The 16,086-nt window shown below is 38.6% G+C and overlaps 4 protein-coding genes across 5 annotated transcripts in view; all 4 read left to right on the top strand.

Moving 5' to 3' along the window:
* Positions 1-4,515, top strand: part of brox (BRO1 domain and CAAX motif containing) — a 5,628-nt gene extending 1,113 nt beyond the window's left edge. For both annotated transcript variants that reach the window (XM_079475209.1, XM_079475210.1), the window contains exons 4-13: positions 3-99; positions 204-299; positions 399-471; positions 559-664; positions 741-830; positions 1,531-1,616; positions 1,711-1,792; positions 1,990-2,140; positions 2,324-2,483; positions 3,116-4,515. In XM_079475209.1, coding sequence (XP_079331335.1) covers positions 3-99; positions 204-299; positions 399-471; positions 559-664; positions 741-830; positions 1,531-1,616; positions 1,711-1,792; positions 1,990-2,140; positions 2,324-2,483; positions 3,116-3,202 — 1,028 coding nt within the window. In that variant the 3' untranslated portion in view covers positions 3,203-4,515. The remainder of the gene's footprint in view (positions 1-2; positions 100-203; positions 300-398; positions 472-558; positions 665-740; positions 831-1,530; positions 1,617-1,710; positions 1,793-1,989; positions 2,141-2,323; positions 2,484-3,115) is intronic.
* Positions 4,122-6,177, top strand: LOC306904953 (protein FAM177B). The gene is made up of 4 exons (XM_079475212.1): positions 4,122-5,127; positions 5,222-5,288; positions 5,551-5,645; positions 5,759-6,177. Exons 1-4 carry the CDS (start codon positions 4,978-4,980, stop codon positions 5,891-5,893), a joined length of 447 nt encoding a protein of 148 aa, XP_079331338.1. The 5' UTR covers positions 4,122-4,977; the 3' UTR covers positions 5,894-6,177.
* A 426-nt stretch (positions 6,178-6,603) lies between these two features.
* LOC306904260 (uncharacterized protein) lies at positions 6,604-8,456 on the top strand. The gene is made up of 2 exons (XM_079474056.1): positions 6,604-6,753; positions 7,523-8,456. Exons 1-2 carry the CDS (start codon positions 6,612-6,614, stop codon positions 7,993-7,995), a joined length of 615 nt encoding a protein of 204 aa, XP_079330182.1. The 5' UTR covers positions 6,604-6,611; the 3' UTR covers positions 7,996-8,456.
* A 1,209-nt stretch (positions 8,457-9,665) lies between these two features.
* Positions 9,666-16,086, top strand: part of disp1 (dispatched homolog 1) — a 32,142-nt gene continuing 25,721 nt past the window's right edge. Inside the window, exon 1 of the mRNA XM_079473953.1 lies at positions 9,666-9,752. The gene's annotated coding sequence lies outside the window, so the exon portion shown is untranslated. The remainder of the gene's footprint in view (positions 9,753-16,086) is intronic.

A 16,086-nucleotide genomic window follows, 5' to 3' on the forward strand; every position in this document is an offset into this window, starting at 1 on the left:
AGGCTTTATTTTGCCACTGGATGGCACCACACAAGAGAGCAAGCTTCGCTTCATTCATAACTTCAAATGGACGGACACCTTACAGGGAAACATCGCGAGGTGATTCAGAGAGAATATAAATAAACACGTATTTATTCATGAATATTTTCTTTACTGTAGTGTTTGTTTTATATGGCGTCTATTCAAGTGTATTTCTCTGTCAGTGCCCAGCAGGACGCAGTGTTTGAGTTGGTGTCTATGGCCTTTAATGTGGCCGTCTGGTACACGAAGCTCGCCTCACGACTCTCTGGAAAAGAGAAGTAAGTTCATCAGTGTCCTGCAGTAAATGTTGTGAATCAGCACACACTTCACCCTGCTGTAGTTTGATGTATTATGTGTTCGCTTTCTTTGTATTGTAGCATCACAGAGGATGAGGCCAAAGACGTTCACAGGAGTTTGAAAATCGCCGCCGGTATGTTTAAAACCCTTAAGGTGAGACGTTCTTTGATCAATTCTGAATGACAGTTCTCCTCTGAAGTGTCTTGTGCTTTAACGCTCACACTCTCGGTTTGTTCTCAGGAGTCTCATATTCCTCGTCTCATCACTCCAGCAGAGAAGGGTCGAGATCTGGAGGCCAGAGTCCTTGACACGTACATCATTCAGAGTCAAGCAGAAGCACAGGAGGGTAAAAACCCAGCAGCAGCAGCAGTGATGACACGTGTGTTCACTGTATGTATGTTCATGTGTCTCTGTGTTTTCAGTAACTATAGCCAGAGCCATCGAGCTGAAGCACAACGCCTCTCTTATAGCAGCGCTGGCCTACGAGACGGCAAACTTCTACCAAAAGGCGGGTGAGTTTATCGCCACGCGCTTTCTGCTGCGTTATTGCGTTTCTCGGCGTGTTAGTCATTTAAAGGGTTATTCAGTACAGAGCTGAGAGTTGCATCAACTGTGTTGACTCCAATGTAACAGTTCATGGAGGCTCTCAATAGTTCCTGGAAGATAGTAACGCATGGAGCTGCTGCAAAACAGACCGATTGTGACAAACTTTTAACCCAAAGAAAGACGTAAGACCTCATTTAATAAATGAATGAAACAAAGCATTTAAAGAGAAAACAACTTCCTGGAACTCCACGAATCACATGACACGCGGAGATTTTGAACTTCCGTTGTCGCTGTGATTCAGAACCCCATTTATACACTTACTTTGATGCCCGCTCTCTATTATTGTGAATAGTATCTACTGTTTAAGTAGAAAGAGCCTCAAAATATCGGCCGCAAATGTTATGATCTGAGATGTCAGCGTTATAAAGCTATTCTCTCATCTTGATATTATTATAATTAAAGTCAAGTAATCATGTTTTTTGCAAGAGTGATTACCATTTCTGTCACCAGAGTTTCACCTCAAATATGATCTATTTTGAAAAGGTATTTTATTTCTAAATAATCAACCAATCAGAATAAAGTATTCATGTGCGCTGTCATACAACAATATATATTAAAGGGTTTTTCTTTGTTACTGATGGATTGAGTGTTTGGTGTTGTTGTCAGATCACACTTTGAACACGCTGGATCCTGACTGCAGCGCTAAATGGAGGAAATACCTGCAGCTCAAACAGACTTTCTACATGGCTTATGTGAGTCTAATTGAGGTTTCTTTAACGTGCCTCTAATGTTAGGGAATAAATGCATGAAATATGTTTCTATAGTGTTTGTTGGTGTTGTTTACAGGCGCACTGCTATCATGGACAGACTATTCTGGCTGCTGATAAATGTGGAGAGGCCATCCGATCCCTGCAGGAGGCTGAGAAATGTACGCAACGTTCCATACAAACATGATGTTTTATTGGATATTATTTTGGCATAACGTGTTCGTTTAAACTTTAATGCTAAGTGAATGTTGTTGTTGTAAAATGTTTGAGTAAAGCTGCTTTAACAGAGTTTATACGCTTCCTGTCTGAAACGAGCTTTCTGATGTGAAATGGTGTGATCGTATTGACTTGCCGGCAGATTATTCTCAAGCGGAAGCGTTGTGTAAGGAATACCGTCAGACGAAAGGTCCGGGCAGCACGGCCAAACCCTCAGAGCAGCTTTTCTTCCTGAAGCTGGGAACTCTGATCAAAAACACCCTGGAGAAATGCCAGAGAGAAAACGGCTTCATGTGAGTCAACAAACATCAGGCCCAAAAATCACAATCAGGCTTTATTTAGTGATAATGACCCATAAAGTTAACTTGTGACTCTGTATATATTTGCTCTTTACACATCATCAGCCGGTTGCTTTTAACTTGTATTTTAATGGGACTGATAAAACACAGACTGTTTGGTTCTCATTTCTCTGACAGTTACTTTCATAAAGTCCCCGCAGAAGCTCCAGCTCTGGAGTTAAAGGCCAGTTATGGTTTGGCTGAACCGACTCCATTTGAACTCCCGGAACTGAGCGCTCAGTGTACACCTGAAGTCTACGCCACCTTTGACCTCACCAAAGGACCTAAAGACGACAAGGTCAAACGTTTTCCTTCACGTATAAGATTATATTCATGCAGCAGTTTCCTCTGGTCCTCAAATCTGATTGAATTGTTTTTTATTTTACAACTATAGTATTTAGTGATGTTGAATCAGTGTAGATATTTTATATCATTAGGGATGTGAAGATTCACTGTGAGCCGGTTGAAAATCGATTATAATATGTGAGGATTCAAGCCGGTTGAGATGTTATTTGAACCACAATACATGTTTTGAGCAGCAGGGGACGCTGTGTTTACTGCAAACTTGGAGAACGTGGATACGCTGATATAAAAGCACAGTCTTAGTTTGTTGTATTATTCATATTTGTATTTTATTTGGAACTGATGGCAGTTTATGTTGTTAATTTGACATCAAATATATGTTTACTTTACAAAGCAATAAAAGAGCAGTTGTTTCAACTCATTTTGTACAAAATAAATTGTGAAAGAATCATATCTTGGGATCAGTATAGTGAATCGCATCGTGAGATATTGTATGTATACTGCATCTGTAGTGCCTGTTTTCATCCCGCACTATATAAACCATTGATACTTTTGTTGAATTGTAGATATTTACAGATGCCTTTACCATCATTTTGACCCTAAAATTGTTTGATTTTTCCCTTCCAGGCTAAAGCAAAGCATGATGAGGAGATCAAACCAGTGAAAGAGCCTGATCTCAAACCACAGAAAGACACGGGATGTGTGATCTCCTAAACTTCCACACGTGCGTGTACAAGATATGTCGAGGGAAGTCTGATCCCTTTGCCTTTACAGTAATCTTCAGCGCAGTAACTCTGTCCTAGTGTAATTCTACTTAAATACATAACTATATAAAAATATTCCTTAGTCTCTGTTAGAAAAATAAAGTAATCACTAACCAGATCGTAATAATCCTGAATTCATTTGATTCACTTTCTGTGGAGATCCTGTTGAGGTTTTATTACAGTAAGTGTAAATGTACTACATTAATGTCATCTTTGTAGTGATGTCCATAAAGCAACATTTTATGGCATTAAATGCCAATATTAAAACTAATATGATTTGAACCAAACAAAGAATCTAACATCCTGTGATATGGAAATGAAAATAATGCAGTAATATAGTTTTGTTGACTTTTTGTGACCCGGACATCCTTTGTGAAGTAGTTATTATCAAAATACAGCAAAAGATAATGCATTAATGTCATTGCCTTTTGAAAATACTATATAAAGATGATAATACGGTGACATCGGAAATAAGCGTATTGTGAAATAAAATCTGCAGTTTTCCGTCAGAATGCAATGAAATTCAGATTTGTTGTGCTCATGAGAGTAAATCCAAGATCAGACTCATGAGATGCACAAAACATATCAGTGTTTGACACCTGGTAATGTTACGTGAAACTTAGAATATATTATAAAATCTAAAATCTCTGAATGTCAGCTTTTCTTTTGTGTATATATTTTAAATCTTTTTCTTGAAACATTGAAGGATTGTTAAGATGGTTGTGCTGTAAATACTTCAGAAGTGTTGTAGAATTCATATCAATAGTTTATTAATTTCAGTAGCAAAGATAGAATTTCATGGCAAAAGTCGCACTTTCACGTCCGAGACAAGTAAAAGTAATGATGCAGAATGTGAATGCTTGAATGATGAAGTTCAATGAGATTTTAATTTTTTATCAGAGGTAGTTTCAGCCTCTGCTGTAATTCAGACACTACATCTGTTTGTTTTGAAATAACATATTAAATATTCACATGATATTTTTCATTGTGTAGTTTTGTATGTTCTGACTGCTGATCCGATCTTGGCACAGACACTTGAAGGAATATGCTGTATATTTATTTCTCACACTTCTGTAGACATCAAGACTTTATTCAGCTGTCTAAAATGACACTCCAGGATTTGTGTTTTTTGTAATTCATTCTTTTTTTCCTAATCTCTGCAGTATGGATATGTATTTATCAAATATACTCACACGTTATGACCTTAATCTGTAGTTTGCTGTCACAAATGTAAAAAAAATCTGATTAAAATGTGTCAACAGCATTGCTTTTTTAAATATATGTGGTATCAGTTGCAGGAACTAGAACTAACACACATATGTTCTGGTGTGTTTGTAGTCATTGCTATGGCATTGGTAACATTGCAAATGATGATCTTATTTATGGTTAGTGATTGAAACACTTATATTAAGCTTTATATTTAAACAGTTTTATCACTTTTGAGCTAGTTGTCAATTTACACCCACTGGACGATGAAATTGATATAAATGATGCTTGCTTTGAAACTTTAATGAAGCTTTAGATATTTCAGAACCATTGTATGTTTTATGACTATCCAGTAGTCTTTCTTTACTGTCTGCAGGTGACGTGTGTTTAAGCACCTGCCCTTTGTAAACACACACGAGGGTTTTTACGATAGTGTCTTTCCTTGTGCTTACATTTGACTTTTTGTAACAGAGAGGAAGACACAAGTTTTGTGTTAATAAGAGTATTGAGTTTATCTTCATGAATCAAACGTCTGGTGTTCAGGAGCTGTCGGACTATGATGTCAAAGCCCGGCAGAAGAAGGTTGTTTATTTCTCTAGTGGAGAGATTCTGACAGAGAGCGAAGAAGAGGAGGATGAACATGAGCTTTATCAAACAGTTTCTGAGGAGGTCAGGGGTCATGACGGATGTTTTTCATCTGACATTACAGTTTCTTCCTTTACTTTTGAGTTTTATATTATGGATATGATGCTCTTCTTTTTAGGGAAACTGGTCATTGAAGGAACATTCTCGGTTTTGGGGAACGCAGGTTTTGAAGATGTCATTGCGAAGTAAGAATGATTCTCTGGAACATGCTTTTATGTCAAGGTTGTATTTTGCATGCATGTCGAAGGTTTTTTTCATAATTTTTTCGAACACCTATAGGATTTTCATTTATTAACCCCCGGAGTCATTTGGATGACTTTAATGAGGGATGCATGTACTTTTGGAGTCCTGTATAAGAATGGCTAGAAATGATTAAATTATGAGATCATTTTTGTTTTTGGTATTTGAACACTTAAAATAACCGGTCAGGTTTTCATTTGTCTGCAGTTTGCGATTTCTTTGGAGAGAAAATGGCTGCTTTACTGGGACTAAATGCTGCTAAATACCAGTATGCCATTGATCAATATCACAGACATCATCAGGTATCAACTTCATAATTCCCCGCTTGAAACTAAGGAAAACTTCTTATGTTTACATCAATGCATCATTAATTTATTCGTAGTTAAGTGAGGGTTTATGGATTTTCTTTGTGCAGAATAAAACAGGAGGAGAGCTTGTCTCCACGAGCACCGGAGAGAATGTGGAGAGACTTCATCTGTCTCAGACTGTGAGCAAACCGTATGGATCCACAAAGGACTTTAAAGACCAACAGAGACTGACAGAGAGATAAACTAATGAATGATAAAGAACACGAGAGCTGTGAAACCGCTTGAAGAAAATATAAATATCTTATTTTGATTACAGCTATTCAATAATGTTTTTATTACCAGAAAACTGTTGATGAATGTAGATAATGGCCATGGAATATTATTAAAATATAGCCTAGGGGAAATTGTTTACTGTGTGAGAAGACAGAATGAGACGAGTGATGGCAGGTTTAATATTGATATTGCTTAATAGTTAATACTGATGTTTATTGTAGAAACTGTACATGAATAAAATGTTCCTGAATTAACTGACTGTAGTAATTTCTTTATTAAATATAGGAAGATTGAATGAACCTTTGCAACAATTCTAGTTACCATAATAAACATCTTTATTGAATATAAATGTACTATTAAGCAATCATGGAGGAGCATATAGACATAATCCATCCACACACATTGAATAAAAACTGCAAGAAGAAGAAGAAGGAGAAGAAGAAGAAGAAGAACTTGGGCGGTCACGCGTTTGCCGTGCGAACAATCGCAACTAATAATGTTTACCTGCAAATAATTGTGCAATACTGAAAACAACAGTTCAAATGAATGCATTTAAAATCGAGTACTTTCTATTGAACAAATGATTTGAACGCGACCAGGGATCTGCGTTTCTGAGCCGCCGCGCGCCCTCTACTGGAGAAACTGCGCATGCGCTCTTGTCAGGTTAGCTGCTACAGTTGCAGCCCGATGCTAGTAACAATGGAGGAGCGGTTAATAGCGGCGGTGTCCGACTACCCAGAGTTGTACAATTCTACATTAAATTCATATAAAGACTCTGCTAAAAAAGCCAAAGCATGGCGAGCCGTGAGCTTACAGGTTGAAATACCAGGTACGAGACGAGCTTTCGATACTTGTTGTTTGTCACTCACAGAAGTGCTAGCTGTTTGCTGTTAGCCTGTTGCACAGAAGGCTAACATCAATCCACATTTCAAGACTTTCAATGTCGTTTGTATTTTCTCCACTTATGAACTGAATTAGGAGAAACATAGTTTGGAGGTTTAAAAATACAGTAGAGGTCAGTCTGATAGGCTTGACAGTTTGGGGTCATCCAAACTTTACTTGCTGACCCAAGTCGCCCAACCATAGATGATAGTGAGTGTGACTTGATTTGATTGCACCTAAAGGTGAGTGAGCTTGTGATGTCAAAGACTACTGACGTTTGATTTGGATAGGCAACGTAAATGAGGTCACACAACAAATTCAGTAATGCAATTTACATTTTTGGATTATGGTCTAAACATTTCTTTATGTATATATTTCTGTGTGCCAATCAATAAAGTTTACCTTTAGTTCTCCGAAATGCATTACCAACTGTTTTGGCAATTGCTTTGAAGCTTGAAGCGTTCGTAAACGTATTATTATAGTTTAATATTAATGATCTTTGATATAATTGTCTATTTGGATTAAATCCCAATTTTGATGATTTTGTGATGTTTCGCAAACTCTTTATATTTCATGGCTTTTTTTCATTTATTCTCCTGCGACCAAGAATTTGTTTTTAATTCTTATGGTTTTGATTTTCTGTCAACCGTTTCAGAAACCATATGTCAGTGAATGTCTTGCAGATCTTAACCATCTGTTGTGGTTTCTCTGTACAGAGGAGGACTGCCGCAGGAGATGGAAGAGTCTGCGGGACATGTTCATCAAAGACAAACGTGCAGAGCAGCGCAGGCGAGGGTCAGGCACGTCCCACCGCAGCTGGAAGTACAGTTGGCAGATGTCATTCTTAACGCCTTTCATTCAGTCCAGATCGCTGGCGGCTGACGAGCACGAGGAAGACCGAGATGATGAAGACAAAGAGGAGGAGAGGACGACGGATGGAAACTCGCCCCTCGTCCTGCAGGACTTCCAGGGAGATCACGGGATGCTGGACGGATCGTCTCATTACACGGCATCCGGCTCGCAGGGACCAGGACGCAAGCGGAAGTGGCCGATGGAGGGGACGGAGGACTTGGAAGACGAGATGTTTTTGTTTAGCCTGTTGCCGTACCTGAGGCGGCTGCCTTACGCAAAGAAAAGCGCCGTGAAGTTAAAAATTCACCAGCTGTTGTATGAGGCCGAGTTTAAGTGATGTTTATAGTTTCTTCATATTTTTCTATCTTTTATCGATATTAAAATTCTATCCGCTGGATTTTATAATGTTTGTCACAGAGATTGTATCAAGGCTGGTAGGTTTTGATGTTCGTTTCATCAAAGTTGCAATGATTAAACAGACATGTTTACTCCGAGAAGGGCTTTTGAGTTTATGAAGCACAAATATAACTATTTTGCCTTTATAAAGTTGGACTTCAGTAACGCAGGAAATGTCTCTGTGGTTTTGTGTTCATACAATGGAAATCAATGTTGTTTGGTTATCAACATTCTTCAAAACATCTTCTTTTGTGTTCTGCAGAAGAAAGAAACTCATACAGGTTTATGACATGACATGAGCGATGAATAAATATTGTTAATTTAATCAAATAAATGGGATATTAAGGCAGGTAAAATTGTTGGGTTCAAACTAAAATCAATAAATCAGATACAATACCAGTCAAAAGCATTCAAACACACTTGAATAAAATCTTTCTTATAGTGTCAAAAAAATGTCATAGCCAAGCGTATGCTTAAATGTATGAAATGAGTTTCATAGACAAAAATATAATTGTGCAAATATAAACTTTCTTATAAATTAACATACCCTTTATATCATAAAAATGGATGGCTTTGACCGAGCAATGAAAAAAGAGCAGCCAATAAGAGCTCAGAATTGATGGGAACTCTTTTAATATTGTTGAAAAAGATCCTAGCGTGAAACCTCAAGAAGTGGCGTGACAACTCCAAGAGAACATTTCTGAACGTTCTAGTCAAAAGGTCACTTCATTGAAGATGCTTCTGTATAACAAGTTTTATTTTATTCTTTCGATTTTTTTGTGGAAACGTAATCCTCATAGTTGAGTGAGTAAGTGGTAAGCAGAAACAATACTCGCCCTCTTAATAATACCTTTGAATGATCATCAGATTGTGATTATACGGCATCAAGGCAAACAAATGAACACAAACATTATACTGTAATGCTACAGGTGATCTGAATAAAGGGTAAAAATGTAGCTCAGGGGATTTCAAACTTTATTATGCCAAGGACCCCCAAATAAGATGAACATATTGTGAGAGACTCTTTTCTTAAATATGGAACCATTTACATTTTTAATGTGTCAGGAAACATTTAATAATAATAACTTTCAATTCAAATGTATTTTGTGCTGTAGCAGCTTTCACTTTGAGTGTGAAAAAGAGACTAAAGTGAGAAAAAGTCACTAGACAGATACAAATATACTGTACACCATGCATGTAGCGAAAAAATATAGACAGAAATGAACTTAGAATTTTTTCTTTATCTTTTTTTCTCCTGCAAACCCCTTGAAAGTTTCTGGAGGCCCCTGGGGGTCCCCGGACCCCAGTTTGAAAATCCCTGATTTAGATAATGGGAATATATTACTTTGTGTATTATTTACACAGCGATCGAGGCCTTGGAGCTAAAGTCTAAACTTTTTTCAGTTTCATTAACATTATAACTAGACTTCACGAGCATTTGCTCGATACATGAAGTGTGGAATAATGCCAGTTTAATCATGGAACGTGTGTAGTATCCATATTCCATACTGCACAAATAGTAGGAGTAGCATGATAGTATGCAGTGTCCGGCTGATCTGCGCAGGTCTGCCCCTCACTTCCTGTAGTTCCTGCCCACCTACCCCACACATCTATCCCAAGATCTCACATTATCTGAAGCGCAGACGCCAAACGCACACCGCAGGCTCGCTCCCGGGACGCGTTCACACTCGCACTCAGGTAAGATACATTCGGCGCGCCTCGGTTACTTTGTATCTTTTAATCCTTTATGACGTAGCGCTCACGATGACGCACGCGTTTATAAATCAGCGCGCCCGCGAACTCTTTCACATCGCGTTTATCCGCTGCGCCGCGTTGAAAACAAAGTGCGTTTAGAGCACAACTTTGCGATCTTTTCGTGACGTGTTTTTGTCGGCTTTGTTGAGTTGTTTCGCGCTCGAGCCGTGTTGTGTATTCGCGTGCGTGTTCGAGTGCTCAGAATCGCATGAGATCATTGTGTTGAGTTGCATTGGTGCAGATGGATGCGGTGCTGCTCAGTATTGCTATGCAGAGGGACAGCATGTGTCTGCGCAGTCGCCAGTGTCTCTCCCTGTGTGTGTGTGTGTGTGTGTGTGTGTGTGTGTGTGTTTACTCTTCCCACCAGAAGAAACTGGAAGACCACCCCCCCCCGCGATTGTACATGTTTCTTAACAATAGATTTACATGGATTAAGATCTTTCGAAAACTGTCATGGTCATGTTTCACCCTAAACCCGAAAAGAAAAATGTATGTAATGTGATTAAAACATTAATTTTGAAGTATTTCTAATCATCATACTTTGTGATGATAGAATCTAAGAAATAGTTCTAAGTGAAATGTGACAGGATGTACCCCATTTTTAAGAAGCAGCGTTTCAATTTTCCTTTCAAGACTCCTGAAGGGCTGGAAGAGTTCTGGAAGTTCCTCATCAGTGTAAATCTTGTGTTGAACCGGTGTCTCTGTCCTTATTTGCTGCTGACCCAGATTGTAAATGTTTTACCCCTGAGGATGTTGAAGCGTCCGTTCAGAGAGAGAGAGAGAGAGAGAGAGAGAGGGAGATGTGTACGTGTGTCTGGGAAGAACTTCAAGAGTTCATGTGCTGGCTGGATCACAGCTGCTTGATTCATGTCATCTGTTGTCTGCTTTAATACTTTATCAGTGATTTCAGGACATTGTGAAATGTGAAGGTAGATGTTGAAAGGCTATGTTTCCAGTGGAGAAACATGGAAATCTTTTTTTTCTGAGGCACACAATTCGTTTAACTCTCCAGCTACGATAAGTTTGCCTTTGCACTTTTATACAGAGGTGAAAAGATATAGTCCGGATATGTGTCTCAACATTCGTCTTAGTTCACACGTACGGGTTAACCTCACTTGTCAAGAACATGTGCAGATCACAATCCAACCCAAAACCCAAAGAAATAATATTTTGTGATGGAAGAAAACGAAATCTGTTGTGTTTGATTTGATGTATTAGTCATTTTTGCTGCATACGTAGCATCACTAGAATGAGAACTACAAAAAATCCATAAGTTTGTAGATGAGTTACGGTAATAAAAACATGCCACAATGTAAAGCCAAAATGTCCTTTTCACCCTTAATTCAGCCTTTTTTTCTAATTGACTGGACTTTAGTTTCACCCACAATGTCACTCATCCACAAGATGGTGCCAGTTTACCAATGACAGCGGAACATCACACAGTTCACACGGTTAAAAATGGTACAGCGCTATAAAATAAAATGAACTAGAATTGTCACTTGTCCTGTTGGATTAGTTTATTGACCGTAACGCTGGGAGCCAACGCAAAGACCCTGAAATGTAATATCTTGATTAAAACTCATGTGTCACACTTTATGTTGGACCTGTCAGGTCGGTGACTGGCTGGATTCCTCTTTCCGCTCGCACAGCTTGTCTCCCTCTGATCGGCACCATCCAAAAGGAATATAAAGTCGGTACGGAAAGCAGATGTTGTTCTGCTAACTCTGGCCTTCGTGATAAGAAGCAATCTGAGACAGACATAACTGAAGATAAAGTTAAGTGAACGCTAACATTGAACTCCATTGTACGAACACAAACCACTGAGACATTTCTCAAAATATCATCTTTTGTTCATGTTTTGTTGAGAGTGAATAAATGATGACAGACAGAGTTTTGGTTGAACAGACATGATGGTCTGTCAGGTTTGTCGTGTTACCGTCTCTTTACGTGACAGCTGTATGTGCTGCTTCACAGTTTGGACGTGAGAGTGTGTGAAATCGCATTAGTGTTGCGTTAGCAAGATCCGTCAGCGTGTGAATGCTCATGTTATGTTTCAGGCCGTAAGAACACTGCTTTAGTAAAACATCATTTCTTTGATCAGCTGGATTTCACTTGCATTCATCTGCCAAACTGTGCCAATGGATTCTCAATGCATCAGTTATAGAATAAGATGTGCTTGCCTGTGCAAAAATGATTATTAATACATTGTTACAAAACAGTTGCCGTTATTATTTAATACTTTTGATATTTGTGTGTTGAAATCAAATTTCCCTTTGAAATTGAATTTGAGGTGAACATTGTTGGAAAATATTGTAGTTTGTCAGCGTCCAGTTGAGATCGTAAGAGTTCAGGGTGACAGACAGCAGTCCGGTCTCGGGTCATTGGAAGCAGGTGTCTGACCCGGGATACCTTTTGCTTGTAGTAGCTGTTCACCGCTCCAGATTGAGTTACAAATGCAACTAAAACACTGAGAATGAAATGGCGAAGAAAAGAAGGAAATAAGTGATTAGTCACAGTTTTCTTTTGGAGACGAAGGCTTAGATTTCAGTTAATTTGGCAGTCGAGTCAAACTATCTCATGGATCATTGCTAAACTCATAACACCAGGGAAATGATGTGGAATAGTAATGAATAAAACCATACATCAGACTCACGTCATACTCATGAGAAATCCTCGAGTTATAGAAGACGAGTATAGACTTATTCCTCTTAGACGTCAGTGAGATTAAATGGAGCGCAAATGTAAACTTGTGCTTAAGACTCATCTGTCTCAGATATTTTAATATGAATTTTACTGTATTTTACATGTAAATGTTTTCTTTCAATGGACTTTTCTTGTAGCTTGCACCAGGTGTGACTGTTTTTGAAGCATCTCTCATTCTCTGGTATATGACGTCGGGCAGCAGTATATCACATCGCCTCTGTCACAGGCTCTTTGGCTTCAGTAATTGAAACCGTCTCTTTTGTTAGTCTACTCGAGGACGTGAGTTGTAGACTGAAGAACTGGATCGTCGAAAGTCACATGTGAAATATTACGGGCGGTTCTCTGGCTGTCTCCGTCCGTCAGTCCGCGCAGCTGTCAGCGTGCGTTCACTTCATATAATGGAGGTTGTTGAGAAGAAACAGGTGTTGTGTATTAGTTCCACTTTTTTTATTCCTCTCCCAAAAATGTCACCGCGGTGGATAGAGATGTCAGGGCGCATTACTGTGAAATACGGCTACAGGTTTGTGTTCGACTATTGCTGCAAAACATCAGCTTACTGTCTGTCTCTAGAAGAAAAAATGTCTTTCAGATGGAATGACATTAAGAAAAGATGCCAGAGATGATAAAGACCTCAACATGCGCTCCTGATAAACTCTATTTACTTTTGTTTAAAGCAAACGGGAGTCATTTCGGATGCTGGGTTCTGGAAATGAAATAATGTCACTCACAAGCAGAACTATTCTTTCACAACCTGTTTGCTTTAATAACTCGTCACTACAGGATGATTCTCGTTGCACAACTGGCTCGCGTTTATCACATTCCCATGCCTTCAAGACGGATGGTGCTGCTCCGAGTCGAGCTACAGCGTCCGTATGTCTGCACCCTGAATTCAATAAGACACATTGGAAAAATGTGCAAATGTGAGTCATATTTATCGTCCAGCGATGGGAGCGCGTTTCATACGGTTTCTCCGAGCGCACTTAATCTTTCATTGTGCAGTCCTGCAGAAGGGTTTGAGGAGTTCATTATGTTGACATTAACCAGAGAGACGACTGGGAAGACTGAAGCCTGGACATGAACCAAACGTCTCGCCCGAGAGATTTCAGTCCAGCGTTCTGTTCGTTTTATCGGGTTTGTTTAGTTTATCGAGGCAAGTGGGTTGGTCATCTTGAAGATCAGGGCATGTATTCATGAGAAATCTTCGTGCAAAGAGTTGCTCCTCTTTGACAAAATTCTTAGACAACTTTTAGAAATGTGGGTGTTTCCACTTAAAATTAGAGAAAAGATCCTAGTAATAAAGTAATTCATAAAGCATCTTAACCCTTTAAAGAGCTCTTAAGGTCCAAAAGTGTTGAGTAGCGAGGAGGACTATTAAGAGACAGCAGCAGAGAAAATAAATAAAACGCAAAGAAGGAGAAGAAATGTGTTGCACACAATGCATGACAGTTATCATGCGTGTTTGAAAAATAGGGATGTTTGTGACCGAACATCTCGACATAGCGCAGAAATAGAAGTAATCATCACATTTGGTGCTGTCCCAGTCTTCTGCAAGTAAAGTGATCAAACGAAGAATTACAGCACTTTCAGCAATGTTTTGATCGTTTCTCCTACGTGGCTTTTAAGCTAAATTAAGATCTTTCTGAGAGGATTCTAAGAAGCTTTAAGAATACGGTCGCTGATGTAGTTAGTGGCAATATGACGGCTTTCACATAGAGACCACAGACACATTTCATTGATTCAAGCTAAAGTAAACCACCGTCCCGTTTAACTTCGCTGCACAAGTAGAAAGTAAGTAAAGAAAAGTTAAACTTGTCAAAACATTTAAGTGTTAAAAAAACCAGCGTTACTAGTTAAACCATCAACCGCCATTACAAACCTTAAGTAGCATAAGTTTTATTAATAGCCAGAAATACATTGTATGGGTCAAAGTGATCGATATTTCTTTTATGCAGGATATTAAGTAAAGATCATGTTCCATGAAGATATTTTGTAAATGTCCTACCGTAAATATATCAAAACTTCATTTTTGTGAGTGATGTGCAATGATAAGGATTTCATTTGGACAACTTTTAAAGGCCTTTTTCTCAATATTTAGATCTTTTGGCGCCCTCGGATTCCAGATTTTCCAATAGTTGTATCTCGGCCGAATATTGCCCTATCCTAACAAACCACTAACAAATCAATAGAAAGCTTGTTTATTCAACTTTCAGATGATGTTTAAATCTCAATTTCGATAAATTGACCCATAAGACTGGTTGTGTTGTCACAAATAAGGATTTGCAAGGACAGCAACAATGAATAACTGTACACTATAACAATCAATACAATGGTATTCCGTAGTATTATTTATAGTGAATATAAAAACTAGTAAGAAAGTATACAAAATATACTGAATATAAAGAAAAACACTACAGTTTACTGTAGGAAATATACTGGTGGGTGTGGGTTTTAGTGATTTGAGATTTTCACTGGACCAGAATGAAGACATGAAGGTTGAATTAGTTTTTATCTCAGGCCTGTAATCCACCACCTACTGTAGCAATGCCAAGGTACCCTAACAACCACATGCTAACACCCTAGAAACACAAGCGTGAGTGCTTGAACACAACTCTTGTTTGTTCCTCAGTGAATGTAAAGCTGTATTGAAGGACAATGTTGTGCCAGAGAATGAATGAATGAAAGATCAAGTCTGCTGTGTAATCTTTCAGCCTGCTGTAGTTGAATTACACAAACGTCCGGTGGGGATTTGAGATGTTTTGTGTTTGTGGAGAAAAGTGTGTGTGTGTGTGTGTGTCTATGTATGTGTCTGCTTGTGTTTGCGTGTGTGTGTGTCTGTGTCTCTGTCATTGGGTTTGTGTGTCTGCTTGTGTCTGTGTGTGTGTGTCTATGTGTGTCTGTGTGTGTGTCTATGTGTGTGTTGGTTTGTGTGTGTCTGCTTGTGTTTACGTGTGTGTCTATGAATGTGTATGTCAGTGTGGGTTTTGCCTGTGCATGTTTGCGTGTGCATGTTTGTGTGTTTCCCTGTGTGTGTGTGTCTGCATGTGTGTTTGCGTCTGTGTTTGTTTGTGTGTGTTTTTGCATGTTTGCGTGTGTGTGTGTTTCTATGTATGTGTGTCTGAATATGTGTTTGCGTCTGTGTTTGTGCGTGCGTGTGTGTGTGTGTGTTGAATCACTTTTATTCTTAGTGGAGTTTGAGGGTTTATATCTTGTCAGTTTCTAACGCATGCTCATAATAAATGTAAACCAAGCAAATAATGTTATATGGTTTAAAAAACAAAATTTTCACAATCTTCATAAACGTTTAGAAAATGTGCTGTGGATAAATGTGATTCTGAAAATGTCATGATGATGTACATCTTGTACAGTAGTGGTCCAAACTGATATATATTAAAGATGTTTTGGGGATTTTGTGTGCATGTTGTGTTTGGGGTTTAAATCGATCTAGAATGTAAGAATTAAATGAGGTTTGACACAAAAGACACCAACACATGAGCCTTATTGAGTGAAGATTCATAATAATGACTGCTTTAGTAAAAAACTAGAACATATGATAAACTGATAAACTCCACTCTGT

Source organism: Barbatula barbatula (assembly GCF_947034865.1).
Source record: "Barbatula barbatula genome assembly, chromosome: 15".
Lineage (NCBI taxonomy): Eukaryota > Metazoa > Chordata > Actinopteri > Cypriniformes > Nemacheilidae > Barbatula > Barbatula barbatula.